General features: G+C 41.5%; 1 protein-coding gene across 2 annotated transcripts in view; it reads left to right on the top strand.

Annotated features, from left to right (window-relative positions):
• The window catches only part of Rbl1 (RB transcriptional corepressor like 1), a 66324-nt gene that overhangs the window by 36632 nt on the left and 8332 nt on the right, over positions 1-21360 (top strand). For both annotated transcript variants that reach the window (XM_087654385.1, NM_001191066.2), the window contains 6 exon segments: positions 3616-3879; positions 5403-5614; positions 9370-9546; positions 11167-11238; positions 13072-13150; positions 16969-17117. In XM_087654385.1, coding sequence (XP_087510511.1) covers positions 3616-3879; positions 5403-5614; positions 9370-9546; positions 11167-11238; positions 13072-13150; positions 16969-17117 — 953 coding nt within the window.

Genomic DNA, 21360 nt, shown 5'->3' with positions numbered 1-21360 from the left:
ACAAATAAATAGCTCGCCAATTCCCAGTTTGCTAGGCCAAGGAAGATGCCCTGTTATAAATGAAACAAGAAGGCAGCAAACACCGTCTAAGTTATTCTGTGTGGATTTTTTTTTTTCTTTTTTCTTTTTTTCGGAGCTGGGGACCGAACCCAGGGCCTTGTTGTGCTTGCTAGGCAAGCGCTCTACCACTGAGCTAAATCCCCAACCCCGTGGATTTTTATTCTGTATTAGTGTGCTGGGGATCAAACCCAGAGCCTTAAGCCGTGCTAAGCAAGTGTTCTGGTAAGAAAAGGTATTCCAGGGAGTTTGCAGGTAAGGTCATGCTTGGGACCTCATTCTCTCCTTGAACCATTACCTTTGAGCATCCTTTTCAACTCCACGGGCTCCCTTGGTTTTCTTAGATTCAAAGCAGGCAAGCAGACTCCTGTAGTAGTCCTGGAAGCTACAAGAACCTACTTGTTTGCTGAGGACTAAAGTCAGGGCTGCTTTTTTTTTTTTTTTTTTTTTTTTTTTTTTTTTTTTTTTCCAGAGCTGGGGACCAAACCCAGGGCCTTGTGCTTGTTAGGCAAGCGCTCTACCGCTGAGCTAAATCCCCAACCCCGTCAGGGCTGCTTTTGTAACATCCAGAATCATCGAAAGGTTTTTATTTAGCCACAGCTGCTTCCCCAACCATCTCATATTACACATCATTGCCAGGGTAATTTTTATTACCTATGCTTTAAAAGTAGACTGACAGATCGCCTACTAAGATTAGAACCAGGTCCTGAGATGCCTTCACTTACAAGTGTGTTGTATGTGGTGGGCACTGTTCTCCGGTGGCAGAATGCCGGCCTAACGTGCACAGAACACAAAGCAACAGCAGCAGAGCACATGGTGTACTTGTGAGATTGGCTCAGGACGGTGGTAAAACATTGTGCACAGCGATGCAGAATTGAATGTCTCTTAGAAATATGTGACTTAAGCTGGGTGTGCTGCTGCATTTCTTCATTCCAGCACTTAGGGAAGAGGAAGGTGGGTCCCTGTCAATTTAAAGTCAGTCCATTTGGGGCTACATAGTGAGTTCCAGGCCAGCCGTGACTACGTAGTGAAACTCTGCCTCAAAAATGAAAGCAAAATCCATACATATGTAACTTACATTACAGTTTGTTTTTTTTTTTTTTTGGTTCTTTTTTTCGGAGCTGGGGACCGAACCCAGGGCCTTACGCCTCCTAGGTAAGCGCTCTACCACTGACCTAAATCCCCAGCCCCACATTACAGTTTTTGTAGAAGCTCACAACTAGTAGTCTTCCTTGAGTCAAAGGAGACTTTGGACTTGAACTTTTGAACAGTGATGCAGCTATTGAGAGTTTGTTGACCCTTAGAAGACAAAATCCATTTTTGTTATTATTTAACACAGAAGTCATTAGTGGCTCTCTTAGGTTTCTATTGCTGTGATAAAGCAACTTGGGGAAGAAAGGGTTTGTTTCAACTCATAATTCTACATCACTGTCCGTCACTAAGGGAAGTCAGGGCAGGACCTCAGATAGGGCAGGAACCTGGAGGCAGGGCTGATTTAGAGCTGCTTTCATATAGTACCCAGGACCTCCAGGCAACAGTAACGTGGGCTGCGGTGAAGTAAGCCCGCCTCGGTCATCAGTCAAGAAAATTCCCTGTAGGCTTGCTCACGGGCCAGTCGAGGGGCGGGGGGAGCGCTTTCCTAGTTGAAGTTCCAGCTTCCCAGAGACTATAGTTTATGTCATTTTTAACTGGAGTTAAAAATGTTGTCAAACAGCCAGCATGGTACTACATGCCTTTAATCCCAACATCAGGAGGCAGAGGCATGAGGATCTCTGAGTTCAAAGCCGGCCTGCTCTACAGAGAGAGTTAGTTTCAGGACAACCAGGGCTTCACAGAAAAACCCTGTCTCAGAAAAACAAAGCGGAGAAAGAAAGAATGTCACAGAAAGACATGAGATCTACAGCAGAGATCTGTGTCCTTTGATATGTCTGAAAAACCTCATGTCTCGTGGCTATGTTTGTTACGTTAACATCATAACTTGACTAAGCTGCTAGCATATTGAAATGTTGAATCTTGGATACATTAAATTTCTATTTAAATCTATTTGGTTCTAGAATAAAATATCTCTTCTTCCTTATAAAAGAACATATAGTATCAAAACAGTCTAGAGAACCTGTGTTCCCTGTAGATGAATCACACTGGGAGAGGCCCAGTCCCTAACTGTGTGTGACAGAGGTTAACACCATGTCAGAATAATAGACTTGTGTCATCACACCTTGGGACTAGGGTTCCAAATCCCCAGGTTCTTATGTTTGCATAGTGGGCACTTTATTGACTGATCCATCTCACCAATCCATAATCTTCACTCTGGTTTTGATTGGAGAAGAAGACCCTCAAATTAAGGCAAAGTCAGCAGTGGCTTGTATCGCTTTTGCTCATGTTTTCTGATGACCTTTTTAAAGATGGTTCTGTGTTTACTAACTCATAAACCACAACCACTACCTTAAACTGCTGGGAATGTGGAGGACGGCAAAACTGTGACCCCCCCCAAACCATGTCTCCTCTTTCTTGGTGCTATTTATTTCGTAGGTAAGATGGAGAGATAGAAGCCAGTTCTTCAGTTAGTGCGAGCGTCATTCTGCTCAGCCTTGTTCTTCACGCGTTGCTCTGTGGCTGTGGACAGAGCGAGCGTCGGGAATGCAGATGAGCTGTCAGATGCTCACACTGCTCTCCCTTCCTCTAGATGAGCTGTCAGATGCTCACACTGCTCTCCCTTCCTCTAGATGAGCTGTCAGATGCTCACACTGCTCTCCCTTCCTCTAGATGAGCTGTCAGATGCTCACACTGCTCTCCCCCTCTAGATGAGCTGTCAGATGCTCACACTGCTCTCCCTTCCTCTAGATGAGCTGTCAGATGCTCACACTGCTCTCCCTTCCTCTAGATGAGCTGTCAGATGCTCACACTGCTCTCCCTTCCTCTAGATGAGCTGTCAGATGCTCACACTGCTCTCCCCCTCTAGATGAGCTGTCAGATGCTCACACTGCTCTCCCCCTCTAGATGAGCTGTCAGATGCTCACACTGCTCTCCCTTCCTCTAGATGAGCTGTCAGATGCTCACACTGCTCTCCCTTCCTCTAGATGAGCTGTCAGATGCTCACACTGCTCTCCCTTCCTCTAGATGAGCTGTCAGATGCTCACACTGCTCTCCCCCTCTAGATGAGCTGTCAGATGCTCACACTGCTCTCCCCCTCTAGATGAGCTGTCAGATGCTCACACTGCTCTCCCTTCCTCTAGATGAGCTGTCAGATGCTCACACTGCTCTCCCTTCCTCTAGATGAGCTGTCAGATGCTCACACTGCTCTCCCTTCCTCTAGATGAGCTGTCAGATGCTCACACTGCTCTCCCTTCCTCTAGATGAGCTGTCAGATGCTCACACTGCTCTCCCTTCCTCTAGATGAGCTGTCAGATGCTCACACTGCTCTCCCTTCCTCTAAACTTCACAGTCCATGAGTTCGGAAACCACGTTTACTTCAAGATCTTGGTGTGGGAATAAGTAAACCTAATTTTTTATTTTGGAATACGTTTTAAATTTAGACTCTTTTATTTTTCTCTCTATTAGATATGCAGCCACTGTCTCCCATCTCCGTCCATGAGCGCTACAGCTCCCCTGCCGCAGGAAGTGCTAAGAGGAGACTCTTTGGCGATGACCCACCAAAGGAGACATTGATGGAAAAGATTATGGCAGAAGGAACACAGCTGAAAATTGCTCCTTCAAGTGTGACTGCTGAAAGCTTGTCAATTTCCCCTGGGCAAGCTCTTCTCACAATGGCCACGACCACAGTCACAGGGACGACGGGACGGAAGGTTACCGTTCCTTTGCATGGTAACAGCTTCATCTCTACTTTATGTTTTTCAGTTACATAAAAATTTAAGAAATGTCTTATGAAATTGGATCACATGAGATAACTCAGTCATTTTTTAAAAGACTTATTTTTATTTTATGTATGTAAGAGTTCTTCCTGCATGCATGTCTATGCACCATGTACATGCCTGATGCCCATATAGGTGAGACGAGGACATCAGATCTCTCTGGAACTGGAGTATAGGTGGTTCACTGCGGTAGCAGCAAATGCTCTCAGCCATTGAGCTGTCTCTCCAGCCCCAGTATTTCATTCTAAACCTAAGTTGTTTTTTTTTCCCCCTTTAACTGATCCTGTATTGTAGGGCAGTGTGAACTAAACGGAATTTTAAGGTAGAGATACTTGTCATACACTTCCTGTCACCCTCCCTGCTTGCTCTCACAGCCTGGGAAAGCATCAGCATCGTATACAGTAAGCCACACTGGCTCATCTGTATGTACAGCCCACAGCTTACACTCAGGCCACTCTCAGCATTGGGCGTTCTGTGCACATTACATTACTGACACTGTACAGTGGAATGTGTCACCTTCATAGTAACACATCATAGTTCTGCCCTGGGGCGTGAAGTCCTCCACCTACTGTTTTATTTTAAAAATACACTATTTTAAATTTCCACATTTTATAAATTTACAACCCTTTTTGTTAGGATTTACTTTTTTGTTATTATCTGACCTTTATAAGTTGGTGTATTAAGGGAGAAATCCTTTTTAATTAAAGACATCTTAAATTCTCAGTAACAATTGCTTTTTAAAATTATTAAAGTCGGGCCAGTGAGATGGCTCATCCGCTAAAGGATCTTGCCTGCAAACTGGACAGCCCAAGTTCAGTCCCTAGAAGCCACATGGTAGAAGGAGAGAACTGGCCCTGTAGGTTGTCCTCTGACCTCCATACTCAACACGATGGCATATACACACCCTCTTCCCATAAGTAAAATAAATAAATGATGTTCATAAAAGTTTTAAGTGGCATATAAAACATTACAGGCGGGGCTGCGGATTTAGCTCAGTGGTAGAGCGCTTACCTAGGAAGCGCAAGGCCCTGGGTTCGGTCCCCAGCTCCGAAAAAAAGAACAAAAAAAAAAAAAAAAAAAAAAAAACATTACAGGCACATACAAAAACAGAAGACGAGATGTTGTTGTTGTTGTTGTCTGTTTTTAAGACAGGGCCTCTATATCTTGCCTGCTTTAACTCACCATATAGCCTAGGCTGGCCTCATACTTACAGCAGTTTTCCTGCCTTAGACATGAGGCATCACACCCTGCTACTCAAAATTTGTCTCTTTAAATAAAATTAGACATAAAAATATCAAAAGGAAGCATGATCCTGCTTCCGAAAGAAAAACAAAACTGTGTTACAGTTACTGGGTTATAGCCGCATCCTTTTCTCTAACATACATTTCACTTGCTTCTTCATACATATACATTGACAGCTTTGCTGTGAACTTTCAGCTTGTGTCTCCAACTGAGAACTCTTGCTTGTGCACTCAGGTATTGCCAATGATGCTGGAGAAATCACACTGGTTCCTATTTCCATGAATACAACTCAGGACTCCACAGCTGAAAGCCTTGTATCACTAACTGCACAGTCATTAATTGGTGCTTCTCCAAAACAGACCCATCTGACTAAAACGCAAGACGCTCCTCTGACCGGAATAAGCAAACCAAAGAGAACTGGGTCCTTAGCACTGTTTTATAGAAAGGTACGTGTTTCCATAGCAGCTGAACAGCGCTCATTCAGCAAAGACTGCATACTAAGCAGTGCTGATCTCTCTTTTTAAATAAAATACACATATAAAATTTGCGGGCTGGAGAGATGGCTCAGTGGTTAAGAGCACTGTCTGCTCTTCCAGAGGTCCTGAGTTCAATTCCCAGCAACCACATGGTGGCTTACAACCATCTATAATCAGGTCTGGTGCCCTCTTCTGGCCAGCAGGCGCATACATGCAGGCAGAAAGCTGTATGATTTATATATACATAATAAATAATTTTAAAAAAAATTTGCTACTTTAATTTTTAGGCATACAGTTTGGTGCTAGATACTCAAATCGTTGTGTGACCTTTGCTACTTTTTCATCTTCCCACTCTGAAGCTGCTCTTTACTCATTAAAGTAGAAGCCACCATTTCTCCCTGCTCCCCTGAGATTGCCATGCTGTTTTTTGTCTGTATGAATGTGACTACCTTTGAAAAGCTGCTGTATCCTAGTGAAATGACACACTGGTGTATCTCTCATTGACTGGCTTATTCGTTGGGTACATCTTCCACATTCATCTGTGTGATAACATGCGTGGGGATTTCTTTCTATTTCAAAGCCGAGTAATGTTCTCTATACATAGATGCTACATTTTGTGTATCTATTTGTCTGTTGGTGGACGTTTGGGTCGTTACCACTTTTGGTGTGAGTAGCGCTGCTATGAATATTGGCTCTGTTGTCTCTGCTTTCAGTTTAAGTGTATTCCTAGAAGTGAGATAGTAATCAGTGTCTAGGGTGTCAAGGTTGGGGCTAGAGGTCAGCTTTGGCTGTCATTCTTTTTGTACCACCCACTGTTTTTAAGAGAATTCACTAGGTAAGCTAGGCTGGCTGGCAAGCAAGTCCCAGGAACTCCCATGTGTCTGCATCTCCACAGCACTGGAAATCCAGTGTGTACCACCATGCCCTGCTTCTGTGAGTGAGTTCTGGGCATTGAACCCCAGTTCGCATGCTAGTACAGCAAGCACTCAAGTGCCTGAACTGTTGTGTCTCCCCAACCTCAGTATGTGTTTAAGGAACTGCCGTTGTGTTCTGCATGACTGCACAGTTTCACATCCTACGGCAGTGTCCCTCTTCTCCATCAACAGTGACAGTGTCCCCTTCTCCTCAACAGTGACAGTGTCCCCTTCTCTATCAACAGTGACAGTGTCCCCCTTCTCCTTCTCAACAGTGACAGTGTCCCCTTCTCCTTCTCATCAGTGACAGTGTCCCCCTTCTCCTTCTCAACAGTGACAGTGTCCCCCTTCTCCTTCTCAACAGTGACAGTGTCCCCCTTCTCCTTCTCAACAGTGACAGTGTCCCCTTCTCCTTCTCAATAGTGACAGTGTCCCCTTCTCCTTCTCAACAGTGACAGTGTCCCCTTCTCCTTCTCAACAGTGACAGTGTCCTCTTCTCTATCATCAACAGTGACTTGCTGAGATTTCGGGGGGTTGGTGGGGAGGAATACAAGAACTGTATTCAAAGTGCAATGAGACCTGTTAAAAGCTTAAAAGAAAGGGGAAACTAAGACACCTTGCTCAAGCTCAGGATCAGGAACTTAACGGGTCTCATATATTTTGTAATGAAAAAGCTGTTTGACTTCCTGCTGTTAGACTTTCTCAGTGGTGTCACTGGGCTCAACCTCCAAGGCAATGATGGTGATGGCCTTACACAAAGATCTGCATTGTCAGTGGTGGAGGCAGCAGCCTCATGGAAGAGCAGCAGTGGGACTCACCTCTTTTTGTTTTTGTAGCCCGGGCTACAAAGGGTTGAACCAGGGTGTGTGCGCACACGTGTGTGTGTGTGTGTGTGTGTGTGTGTGTGTGTGTGTGTGTGTGTGTGTGTGTGTGGTGTGTGTGGTGTGTGTGGTGTGTGTATGGTGTGTGTGTGTGTGTGTTTTATGGGTATTTTGCCTGTGTATATGTTTGTTGCACTATATTTTTACACTGTTCCCAGAGGCCAGAAAACAAGTCAGATACCCTTGTTTTTTTGTTTTGTTTTTTTTTTTTTTTAAACATTTGTTTATTATGAATACGTCTTACAGCTTTCTGCCTGCATGTACGCCTGCAGGCCAGAAGAGGGCACGAGACTTCATCTCAGATGGTTGTGAGCCACCATGTGGTTGTTGGGAATTGAACTCAGGACCTCTGGGAGAGCAGTCAGTGCTCTTAACCTCTGAGCCATCTCTCCAGCCCCAGATACCCTTGTTAATGGAGTTGCAAGCCCTGGTTGTTGTTAGCTACCATGTGGTGCTAGGATTTGAACACCTATCCTCTGGAAGACCAGATAATGAGCCATTGCTCTTGCTTAGATTTTAGTTTTTCTATGTTTATTAAGTCTACATATCTTTTCGTAAATGTCTAGTCCAGTTCTTTGCCTCCTTTTAGTTGGATTTTTGTGATTGTGACAAGAGCCCTTTATTTCTTCTGGATATCCTATCAGATTCATGATTTTCAGGTATTTTCTTCCATTGCAACAGTCTTCACTCTGGTGATTATGTTCTTTGATGCATAAAAATTCCTAATTTGGGGCTGGAGAGATGGCTCAGCGGTTAAGAGTACCCGACTACTCTTCCAGAGGTCCTGAGTTCAATTCCCAGCAACCACATGGTGGCTCACAACCATCTGTAAAGAGATCTGATGCCCTCTTCTGGTGTATCTGAAGACAGCTACAGTGTACTTATATTTAATAAATGAATAAATCTTTAAAAAAAAATTCCTAATTTGACAAAAGTGTTTTCTCTTTAATATGTGCATACGCATGTATGGATGTGCATGGAAGCAAGAGGTTGATGCTGGATATCTTCCTCAATCACTTCCTACCTTATTTTAAATATGTATTTGTTTAGGGCCTGCAGAAATGGCTCAGTAGTTAAGAGCATAGGCTGTTCCTTCAGAAGACCCAGGTTCAATTCCCAGTACCCAGGTAGTGGCTCACACAGTCTGTAACTCCAGTCCCTGGGACCCTGCCACTCTTCTGGCCTCCTCAAACACCAGACGTGCTTTACACCACAGAGCCACCTCCAACCTCAGGAAGGAGACTCGGTGTTTGGGTTTTTGGTTTGTTGTTGTTTTTAAAATAATTTTGCTTCATTAGTGATTTTTAAGCTCAGAAAAGTTAGAAATTTGCCACTTAGCATATTAGACATTCCAGCAATTTTACTCCAGCCCAAAAAGAACACACAGGGACGGACTTCTGAACACTTGAAAATATTTAAATTTATAATACTTATGCAGGTGAACCCTGTTTTTACTTTTTCTTACTTTACACGGTGGCATTATAGAGTATAAGGCATTATCACTTTGAAAAACACTGTAGGGAGCTGGAGAGTGGCTCAGCGGTTAAGAGCACTGACTGCTCTTCCACAGTTCCTGAGTTCAATTCCCAGCAACCACATGATGGCTCACAACCATCTGTAATGGGATCCTATGCCTTCTTGTGGTGTGTCTGCAGAGAGCAACAGTGTATTCATACATAAAGTAAATAAATAAGTCTTTTTAAAAAAAGAATAAAATGTACTGTAAAGTAGTTTCCCAAAGAGAATTTTGCTTTTACTATACTCTCTAAGCACAGAAGTTAAAGTAATGCTATAAAGCAGAAAATTTAGATGATTTGGTAATTAACAACCTACTTTTTTTTAACCTTGGCCTATAAGCCCATGTTCATGGTAAGACATAGAAACTTGAAAAGTGACATGTTTCATAATAATGTGTTTTCTTCTATCTTAGGTCTATCATTTGGCAAGTGTACGCTTACGTGATTTATGTTTAAAACTTGATGTTTCAAATGAGTTACGAAGGAAGATCTGGACATGTTTTGAATTCACTTTAGTTCACTGCCCTGATTTAATGAAAGATAGGCATTTGGATCAGCTCCTTCTGTGTGCCTTTTACATCATGGCCAAAGTATGTATAGGGTGGGAGGAGGTCTCTACCCTAGTTGCCTTAATTTAAAGCCTCAGTACAAAACTGCTGAATGATCCTTAGTTTTCCTTCTGTACTGCAAGCCAATATTGCCTACCATTATTAAGTAACAATTTTAAGCTACTATAATGTCTGGACTTTTTCTCTGAGTTTGATAATAATCAGCTTTTTCACTTGATAGGACCACATTTCGCCATTTAGCATGGTAAAGGTGCTGCCCCACAAACCTGGTGATCTGAATTTGATCTGAACCCATAGTGAAAGGGGAAAGGGAAACCGGATCCTAAAACACTGTCTTCTGTTCTGTGTCAGATATGCTCCTGAGTTCACACACATCATTATCACCATACATGTAATTTTTACATTTTTAAAAAAAGAATACATTGGTTATAAAGGAATTTAGAAATGTGAATAGCACATTTCCTCCTCTCCCATGACATCTCTAGTGAGAGACTTAATCTTCGGATGCATCAGGTCCAGAACTGAAGTCACTTGGCCAAAGTTACCCAGGAAGTGGCAACACAGGCCTTCTTCATCGGTGTTCTGGTGTAGGTGCCTCTGCTCCTATTATCTTTCTTTGATTTATCATGGTGCTCAGCAAGTACTCTGTGTTTTGTTACTACACCATGTTTAGGTCACAAAATAACCCATCTTGCTTGTTTTTAAAAGTTTGACATATATCAGAAAAATTATTTATAACTTCTGTCTTAACACTATATTGGCTAAACTAGCAATCTTAGCCAATGTATATAATTTTAAGACCTGATTTTTAAGCATTTGAGGCAAAAGGTATGTTTCCAAACTCTCTTGTGACCTTCCTATCCAAAAATCTTTAAAATCTCTATATAGGAGCTAGAGAGATGGCTCAGTAGTTAAAAATACTGGCTACTTACTCTTCCAGAGGACCTGGGTTCAATTCCCAGCACCCACATGACTGCTCAGAACACCTGTAACTCTAGTTGTCAGGGGTCTGATATTCTCTTTTAGCTTCCTTGGCCCCCAGACTTTTCTACTTCTAAATCATCGTTCTAGAGAATGGGTTCCAGGCTAGTCAGGAGTCAGGGGAGGATTAATGAAGCCAGTGTTATGGTAACTGATAACAGAAGGCATTCCTTTTTGGGTCATTAATCTCTTTCCTTTCCTACTGTGACTGCTAAGGATTAGAATCCCTATAAACTGTCCTAAAACACTCAAAACCTAATCCTGTAATAACCATTCAGTTTTTGATGAATCACTGCAAGTTATTTTTCTTTTAGTAGGCGGTTAATTCACTTTTAAATAAGTACTTAAAAGTAATAAACCAGACACTCCATGGGCTCAGCATGTGTTTGTTTTCTTCCATCAGTTTTCATAAATCTCATTTTAGTAGAGCTCTACCCTAGGTCTACTTCTTGTGGGTTAGTGAGACTGTTCACTGTGTCCCCGCAGGCCACAAAGCCTGAACTTTAAAGGTAGCAAAGATCATAACTGTGGGTGGTTTTAGTCATGGATCGGCCTGGGATTTATAGCTTTCTACAAGGTTGCTCTTGATACCAACCTCTGAGTTTTTGCTCAGAGCCATGTTTCTTCAAAAGCAGTTGATAAATGTAATTTTTTTCTTAGGTAACAAAAGAAGAAAGAACTTTTCAAGAAATAATGAAAAGTTACAGAAATCAGCCACAAGCTAATAGTCACGTAAGTTACATTATTCTTCCTGCTGTCCAAAAATAGATTTTTGTGCCATTTCTTTGCTATCAAGTTATATAAGAAGTAGTTATTTGATAGTTTTACTGTAGATTGGATTTTCTGATTTAAAGGATGCTAGTAAACTCAAGAAATAGTTTGGTTAAAGGATAGCGTAAGCAGAAGGCAGGAAATCAGAGTCCCCTGACTCATCCACGCCTTGCATAGACTCCTCACACATTCTGAGGTAACCTCTGTTCATTTTAGGAGGAGAGATGTTTTCACTAGAAAGCCTAACAGAAGATAGACATAATGACCACACTTCATTGTCTGGTTTGGTTTGTTTGAGACGGGGTCTCATTGTGTAACCCTACTGGTCAGGAGCTAACTATATAGACCAGGTTGGCTTCAAAACCACAAAGATCCGCCTGCCTGCCTCTGCCTCCTGAGTGCTGGGATTAAAGATGCGCCACAACACTTGGCTGCTGATTGTATTTCTTAATTGTATGAAACTTGCTTGATTCTCTAATGGTTAACGCCAGTGAAATTTGAGGAATTGTTGACTTTAGCTTCTGCTGTCAGCAGAGTTGGTTCAGTTTTAGTTTAGTTTTGTTTTTTGAGACTGGGTCTCATGTATTTCTCATGTACCCACCACTTCACTACCAGCCCGGGCACATTATACTCAGACTTACTACTATAGCTGAGGATGACCCTGACCTGATGCATATCTTTCTCCCTCCTAATGCTGGGAATATAGGCATGTATCACCAGTATGACTTTGCCAGAAGTCATAATGTTTACGTTTTTGATAACTTATCAGTGGCATCCTGTTTCGATCATGGAAGTATTCATTGTTGGTAGATGTCCTGACACAGGGGAAATATTTAATGAATACTTACTTGCCTTACCCTTTAATTATTGTAACTATTGGAATTAAAGAGCACAGAAAGTTACCTTAACGCCATCTAATCTAGTTGCTCTGCTCTTAGAGAATACCAGGTCCTCTTTTCTGAGCCTGGAATTCATAGACAAATACTGAGAGATAGGGAGCAGTAATCATACCTCCTCTGAAGCCCAAATTACTCTCTCTTTTCTTAAGCCCCACATACCCCAATAGAGAACAATAGAAAGATATTCGAAAGTATAGATATTTGTTAAACACTGTGGCAGATTTTCTGGGCATCTTTAGGAAAATTCCCTGGAACAATGTCTAGAAATGTCCTACCTTGAGGTTAGTGTGGGTTCAAAATGAGCCAAGCCACTACTTGTTGAATAATCTCTCAGAACCTTCTAAGATAACCTAGAAGATAAGGGGGGTGTGTACTACGCCTTTTTAGCCATCTTGTAGGTAGGAAAGACTTTAGGGATGGGGAAAGAACTTTTTTTTTAATGTGGTTTCCTAAAAGGAGATGGGGAATTGCTAGCCCCAGAGCAGTAAGATAACTGATTCATGTTAAGGGATTAAACAGAAGGGGAAATGAATTCTATGTTGGAGGTTGCTTTTATTTGGTGAAACTTGTTTATCGTGAATCTCTGATTAGGACTTAATTTTTTCTCAGTTTTGTAAACTAAATTGTACATTTTACATAAGAGGCTCTGCCTCAACTTTCTTTCTCTATGATGTTTCCTATAATCTGTACTTATGAAAGTGAGTATGATTTTAACTGGTTTGGTGATAAAACCCACATGAGAGGTATTTTTGGTTGTGAACCTAGCCTTTAGCGGCTGAGCCATCTCTCCAGCCCTGGAGGTTATTTCTTAACTGACTTAATTTTGTTCTTGTTTTGCTTTTGTTTAATTTTGTATCTCTTTATGACTGAGCGATCCCTCCCCTCCGCCTTGTAGGTATACAGGAGTGTTCTCTTGAAAAGTATTCCAGGAGAAGTTGTGGCATACAATGGTGACTATGAGATGACTGATGGTGGTAAGCTGACCCAGTGTGCATGCCGTACACAGTGCACCTTTGACTACATTGTACACAGTATAGAGGCATCAGACAGCATGGACAGTCACTGTTTTTAAAGACTTACTCTTTGTGTGTGAGAGGGTGACTGTGTATGTATATGAGAGTCAGTCTGTCTGTCTGTCTGTCTCTGTCTCTGTCTCTGTCTCTGTCTCTGTCTCTCTCTCTCTCTCTCTCTCTCTCTCTCTGTGTGTCTCATTTACATGCATAGGCACCTATGGCCAGAAGAGGGTGTTGAGACCCTCTGTGAACCGAACTCTGTCCTCTGCAAGAGCAGGCCATGCTTTTAACCAGTTCATTTTCCCAACCCATCCATTTTTTTCCTTTGTAGTGCTAGAGATTAAGCCCAAAATATGCTAGGCCAGCACTCTACCACTACACTCTACTCTCAGACCTAACAGCAGTTTTTAGGTTGTACAGGTGTGCATGGAGATCAGAGGAGCACTTTTCTTTCTTTTTTTTTTTTTTAAAGATTTATTTATTTTAAGATTTATTTATGGGGCTGGGGATTTAGCTCAGTGGTAGAGCGCTTACCTAGGAAGCGCAAGGCCCTGGGTTCGGTCCCCAGCTCCGAAAAAAAGAACCAAAAAAAAAAAAGGATTTATTTATTTATTATATATAAGTACACTGTAGCTGTCTTCAGACACATGAGAAGAGGGCATCAGATCTCATTACGGATGGTTGTAAGCCACCATGTGGTTGCTGGGATTTGAACTCAGGACCTCTGGAAGAGCAGTCAGTGCTCTTAACCACTGAGCCATTCCTCCAGCCCAGAGGAGCACTTTTCTAGCATGTGCAGGCCCTGACTTCAATCCCCAGCACTTTGCTGTGGGAGATGAGATCCAAAGGAAGTCTGAGACCCTTGTAGAGGTTCCCTGGGTTTTCATGGCCCAGAGCTGTTTTAGTTTTCTGGTTTTCCTAAGGTGAAGGGATACTTCAACCCTGTTGAAAAAAAGAACTCATCTTTGATATGTTGAATTTCTTTTAATTAGCAGTAGCTTCTAAACTACTATAAAGAAGTAGGCTGGGCATGTTTGAACACATCTTTAATCCCAGCATTCAGGAGGTAGAGACTGATGGATCTCTGTGAGTTCAAGGAAAGCCTGGTCTACAGAGTTAGTTCTAAGATAGCCAGGACTGTTATACAGAGAAACCATGTCTCAAAAAAAAAAAAAAAAAAAAAGGAAGAAGCAGGTGATTCTATACAAGTAAGCTGAAGTTTATGTACTTTCCCTAAACACTGAGTTCTGGCAACCTGCCCAGCCCAGAATGGGCTTGAAGTGGAACACAGTTCAGATGTTGCTTTAAAGACTGTAGTCTCTGGCTTTCTAGCTCTCTAATTGTACTGAATGCTTGCTGACAACTTCTAAAGGATTCTAAAAACTTCCTTGTTTATTGTATGACTAAAAAATGCTAGCTTCTTTTCTCTATAACTCTGTGCTTTATTAAACTCTTTATGCTTAAAAAAAGTGCTAGGGAAACTTAACTCTTGTTCTCTGTGAAGGACTTAATTCTTAACTCTTTATTACTTGTGCTTTCATAGTGCTAGTATCTGGCAATTAACAGATGCTATTTAGCAGCAGGAAATAAAATAAAAGGATTTATTGCTAGTACTCCTTTCTCTGGTTAATCAGCCAGAAGTCTCTCTGGCTAAGCTGGTTAACTCTTTGTGAACCAGAGAGGAAGGAACGGAAAAGAATTAAGATGCTTTGTACAGGCAAATATGGACAGACACATAGGCATTCAAACATTCTTACAACCACACACTGGCCAGGCCTGACTGTCTGTTACAACTCCAAGTATTCATGCATGCTCACATACACACACACACACACATATACCTACACATGTACATATAGACAAACAGACATATACATTTGGATGGATGGATGGATGGATGGATGGATGGATGGATGGATGGATGGATGATGGATGGATGGGAAGAACTCCCCAAGCCAAACCATTCAACCAAACAACTGTTTATGTTCTCTGGTTTTTTTATACCTTCTTTTTTTTTTTTATTTTTTTTATTTTTTTCGGAGCTGGGGACTGAACCCAGGGCCTTGTGCTTGCTAGGCAAGCGCTCTACCACTGAGCTAAATCCCCAACCCCTTTTTTATACCTTCTTAGACACAAAGTCCTTTAGAAGATTACCTCAGAAATAAAATGTTATATAGAATGGGAATTACAGAAGGATGCTGATATTAAGTTCAAAGCAGTGTTTCATTCTATATGCTCATTATAAGTTCAAAGCAACAGTTTTTCCGTGGCCTTGCCTTATCATAGTGCACACCTGTGACTTTATCCTTGGACCTAAATGTTTTCTATGACTACAGATTTTTCTAAACCTATTTCTCTTTCTAGTGTAATTATGAAAGCTCATTGTATTTCTTATTATGTAGCCTTTACTTACTATTATGAGAAATGGGTACATTCTATTCTTGATTCTAACTTTATTACATCTTTTTAGTTATGACCATATCTAAAAACTTTCTTTCTAAAATTATTTGAATCAAGTCAGGAATTTTATAGAATCATTTTCTATTTGTCTATATAGCATTACTATAAGGTAGTCTATCTTTTAAGTCTGTAGAGATCTGCTCAGAAGGGTGAGTCAGTACCTACTCCTTGTTACGTGTTTGATAATAACAGGGAAGCACATTAATAGCTAAAGTACCTTTCCTCAGATTTATTCTCCTCAGCCTTGTCTGGAGAAGCAAATCCATCATAGATCTACAGTCTGTGGCTTCTCCTAGATGGTTCTTGGCAAAAGAACAGATTGCAGCTCTACCTGAAGTCAGGAGTCTGTTCAAGTGGTGCCAACAGATAAGACAGCACCTTGGAGTGGACTTTGTTCTCTTTTTTAACAGCTGAGGAGATAACAGTTGAAAATTGGAGTTTCTGTTATGTGGGAGAAACAAGAGTCCTAGAATGTGCTGGCCAGTTCTGGTGGCTCAGGCCAAAATCCCAACACTCTGGAAATTAAGGCAGGAAGAGGGCTGCAAGTTTGAGGTTATCTTCCACTACAGAATAAAACTTTCCCAAAACAAACAACAAACCCTACAACTTACTCTCCTTGCATTTGCAAAAAGATAAACACAAGCACTTCATCTTGATTTTGTTGTTGTTTGTGCTGTTGTTGTTTGAACCAGGGTCTTATTGTATAGCCCCAGCTGGCCTGAACTCTATGCCGGCATCAAAGATGTGTGTCACCACACCTGGCTCACTTTGTGTCTTTCTTACCTTATAAATATATGCTTTGCCTTTTAGAGTCCTTGCACCTTCTTCAGACACCAGCATGAATATCTATGGGTCTTCGTGGACTTTGAACTCAGGGTGTTTCACTGCTGCCCTTTCTAAAGTTGCTTAAGACCTAACCAGAGCTGGTTCCCTTTAATAAAGGCCATAGTTGACAGTGAGCTCAAAAAACTGCCTTTGTGAAATAAGGGACTAGAGACAACAGCACCACATCCAGTCCACACAATTACATTTCTCTACATTCTGGTTGGATTATTTCTTTAACAGTCTCATGGTGTAGCCCAGGCTAGTGTGGACTCTTGATTCTCCCTCCTGCCAAGTCTTCCAAGTACTGTGATAACTGGTGTGTGCCACTACTCCCAGTGCGGTTCGTAAAGTATGCAGATAGGTTTCTCTGAAAATAGTAATTGCTTTTTTAATAAGGATTTGCATTTCTTTTTATTTTTTTAAAAGAAATGTAATCCAATTTACTAATTTAATATTACAGAATACCTATCACAATGCTGAATTCTTCTTAACAGACATAGAAGATGCCACAAAAACTCCCAACTGTTCCAGTGAACCAGTGAAAGAGGAAAGAGGTGATCTTATCAAATTCTACAATGCGATATATGTAGGAAGAGTGAAGTCGTTTGCATTGAAGTATGATTTGTCCAATCAGGACCATATAGTAAGTTTTGTTTTGTTTTGTTTTGTTTTTAATTTTTTTCATCTTTATTAACTTGGGTATTTCTTATTTATATCATATAGTAAGTTTTAAGTCTTGCTACTTTCCTTCAAATATTTTTTAAAATTTTAATTAAACTGTATTTACATAATGTCTCCCTGCCACTTTCAGTCTCTCCCATGTCTTCCACAATCTCTCAAATTGATGTCCTCTTTTTCCTTATTATTATAACATGTGTGTTATATGTATGCTTATACACATATATATATGTATATGTGCACATATATATGCATTATATATAAATGGAATTTATATTATATTATGCATTTATATATTATGCATATTCATTTAATTTGGCATTTATATGTATGGTTTCAGAAGTGACCATTTCATATTGAACAACTAGTAAGCAATAGAAATAGAATTTTATTTCTTTTTTTAGTGTGTGTGTGTATGTGTCTGTGTCTGTGTCTGTGTTTGTGCCAGGGTCTCACTATGTAGCTCTGTCTGTCCTGGAACTCACTATGTAGACCTCAGTGGCATCCAGTTTACAGAGATCCTCCTGCCTCTGCCTCCCAAGTGATGGGATTAAACTCATGTGCCGTCTCACACACAGCTGGCCTGGCTTTCGTCTCTAAGCCGTGCAGCCAGCCTATGTGGTTGGACTGGAGAGTTTAGTCCGTTAATGCCGTTAGGTTTTTGTTGAGAGGTGTGTGTTGATTGTGGTTGTTTTGATGGTTGTTTGGTTTTCGTTCTTCGTTGTTGTTTTCTGATTGTTTCTTACTCATGCCTTATGTTTCATTCATGACAGCTCTGCCTGTTTTTCCTAGTGTCTCTTGGCTCTGCTCCTTGCTCCTTACAGTTCAAAGTGTTGCTTTTAGTATTCGCCCTAGGCGGTTTGGGTTCTATAGCAGCCATGGCAGATAGTTTTGCTGGAGCAATAGTTTCAGTCGTGGTCTTTTTAGAATTTTTGAGTGCATTTCTCCAGACTCCTCTGGCTTTCAAAGTTTCCACTGAGAAGTCAGCTGTTCTTCTGATGGGTTTTTTTTATATGTGTAACCTTTTATTTTTCCTCTTTTGGCTTTTAATATTTTCAGTTTTTTGTTGTGTATATTTAGTGATATGCCTTGGAGAATTTCTTTTCTGGTCTTGTCTAGTTGAGGTTCTGTGTGCTTCTCATATCTGTATGGATGTGTCTTTTCTTAGTTTGGGGAAGTATTCTCTGATCTTTTTAAAGATCTGGTTTGTAACATTGACCCGAAACTCTCTTCCTTCATCTACTTCTCTCTTCAAAGATTTGTTTTGTTCATAGTTTACCATAGTTCCTGTAGGTTCCTTTTGAACATACAGAAAGACTGCTCTGACATGGGTATACACCAGTAGAAGGTCCTTATTGTTTGGCTGGCAACTGCACAAGGTCTTTGAGACCCCAGGGTAGCTCCCACCCTTTGTCAGGGAGAGCTTTTTTTTACTGTTCTTTTTTTTTTTTTTTTTTTTTTTTTCGGAGCTGGGGACCAAACCCAGGGCCTTGTGCTTGCTAGGCAAGCGCTCTACCACTGAGCTAAATCCCCAACCCCTGGAGAGCTTTTAAGTACAAACACTGTATCCCACGTTGATAGACTTCAGCTAACAAGAACAGTTAGCCAGAAGCAAAACTACAGAAGCCAGAAGGTTAGCACAGTGACTGACTTTCCCAGAACTTTGGACTTTGATAGATTAAGCCTTTGTTTTACTTTTGGCAAGTAGTGCTGTCTGCGTGCTGAGATACACAGCCTCAGTGTACGTCCATCATGGAGTCAGTTGGCCATATCGTTTAAGATCTAGGGAGCCCCAGAAATTTTAAAGGATGCAAACTTTCAGCAGGGGAAGGAGATCTTGGTTCCTCTTCTCTTCATTGAGGGACTGGACATATGATTTGTTTCCAAGGGATATGTATGACAACAGAAAATAGTCATTCTCTGTAGGAGTTGGTTAGCTCTAATTGTACATTTGACATAATGTAGAATCAGCTGGTAAGACAGTCTTTACAGGAGGTGGTCTGGGTAGAGTTGTCTGTGAGCGTATTTGTAGAAGACTGTCTTGATTGTGTTAAATGATGTGGAAAGATCCAGGGCAGCATCATTCCTTGAGCTTGGATCCTAGAGTGCATTTTCAGAGAGGGGGCTGAGCCTAAGTAGGCATGCATACGTTTGTTTCTCTCTGTTCTTGAGTGTGGCTGTGATATGACTAGCTGCTTTGAGTTCTTGCTGCTTTGACTTCTCTCCATTATATTGAACTGTAGCCTGGGGTTGTGAGCTAAAATAAACCCTTTCTCCCCTCAAAAAAAAAAAAAAAAAAAAAAAAAAGATCTAGGGAGCCACCATTCATCCAGTCAGAATGAGAACTACAGGCCCAGCCAAGGGTAGTAAGCCAGGGGGATCGAGAGAACAGAGACTGGCACCAATTATCTCATCTTTGAGGGTTTTTTTCCCAACCACAGCAAGATTTTTTAATTACTCCTGATCAGTTAGCATAGAAACAACAGGTTTCTCCCAAAGCCACACACAGTTTATCTTTATGTCGTGAGGAATACATCTAAGCCTCTCCAACTTTTTGGATAATTTCTACAAAGGAATATAACATTTTAATTCAGAAACAAATCTTTAATATCTCTAGGTCCTAATAAATTTGTCTTTTTTTTTTTTAAGCATCAGAAGAGGCCCTTTTAATTAAACCATTAGTACACGTCCATCAAGTCATCTCAGGGGCTTGGTGATACTGTTTTTTTCCAAGTGACCTATCCCACAAGTCAAAATAGCAGAATAAGGCAAACAAATGTCTAGGCTAAAGGTTGGCTACTAGACAAGTTTCAGCCCCTTCTGAAGCCTCTACCATTCATCTGGGCTTTCCCCAGTCACACTGAGTGTTGTTAGTCAATACACGGGCAGTCTGGTTAGTTTCTATCCCTATGTACTATGGCGGCTGAATGAGCGTAACCAGCAGTCCTGGCTGGTTTCTGGCTGTAGATGATGAACTCTGTCCCCAGGGTCCCTTTCTATGGTATGGTGCCTGATTTCCCAGGTTTCTTCTAAAGTCTAGAATCTTTTCTAAGTAAATTTTCAGGAAGCTTCAGTTTTGCAACCCCAGCTTTTGCAATGGAAACTCCCTTGTTCCTGGCAACTAGGAGGCCCAACTGTAGAGCATACATAGAATTATAAACTCCGTATTCCTATCTCAGAAGTAAACTTGCACATCTTTCCTTTCTCTAGTACAACCAGATACTTAAGTGGGCATCAGTACATAAAGTTACAGATGGAATATGGGCTGCTGGTCTGTAGTCACACCAGCTGTCACCTCCCATTGTGTCTCCTCAGTTCCCAGGTCCAGGCCTGAGGGCAGTGGGGGTTAGACCATACCCTGTATTTATACCAAACATAAGACTCAGGAGGAGTAAAGTAGAAGGGACTAAGCCCCAACGAAATCTTAATTTTTTTAAAGTTTTAGGTATTTTTTTTTTCTTTTCTATTTTTCGGAGCTGGGGACCGAACCCAGGGCCTTGCGCTTGCTAGGCAATCGCTCTACCACTGAGCTAAATCCCCAACCCCGGTATTTATTTTTTAATGTATGTGAGTACACTGTGGCTGTCCTCAGACACACCAGAAGAGGACATTGGATCCCATTACAGATGGTTGTGAGCCACCATGTGGTTGATGGGAATTGAATTTTGGATGTCTAGAAGAGCTCTTAACCTCAAGGCCATCGCTCCAGCCTCACACCTTAATTTTAATGGGTCAGTAGTGCAGAGACAGTCCATTGGCAGTGGTGTCCATGGCTTTCATCTTCTTGACCTAGGTGTGGTGGCTCCCTGGTGTAATGCCCGCTACCTCCAGCTGTAGGAATGGAGAGAACCACTTTGTAGGATCCTTTCCAATTTGGTTCCAGAATTCTGGTGTTCCTCAGTGGAGGGTGTCTCAGTGGCACGAGATGCTGTGGGTTTAAGATCCTGACTCAGAATTAGTTTGTTTTTTGGGTTTTGTTGATGTTTTGTTTTGTTTTTCCATTAGACTAGCAGTAGCCATCACAGCTCTAAGGTAGACCATACTGTGGCCACAGGGTCCAATCATTTGGGCAGTTATAGTACATCTCCATAGCTCAAAAGTTTGGGTTAAAACTCCTTTTATAGGGCTGGAGCTGAAATGAGAGTTGTTTTCACAGCCTCAAATATCTTTCGTTTAGTCTCAGTTGAGGTCAGGGGCTTGGTGCCCCG

This window comes from Rattus norvegicus, chromosome 3 (genome assembly GCF_021556685.1).
Source record: "Rattus norvegicus strain SHRSP/BbbUtx chromosome 3, alternate assembly SHRSP_T2T, whole genome shotgun sequence".
NCBI lineage: Eukaryota > Metazoa > Chordata > Mammalia > Rodentia > Muridae > Rattus > Rattus norvegicus.
The sequence above is the reverse complement of the archived record's forward strand: the minus strand, read 5'-3'. Positions and strand labels throughout refer to the sequence as shown.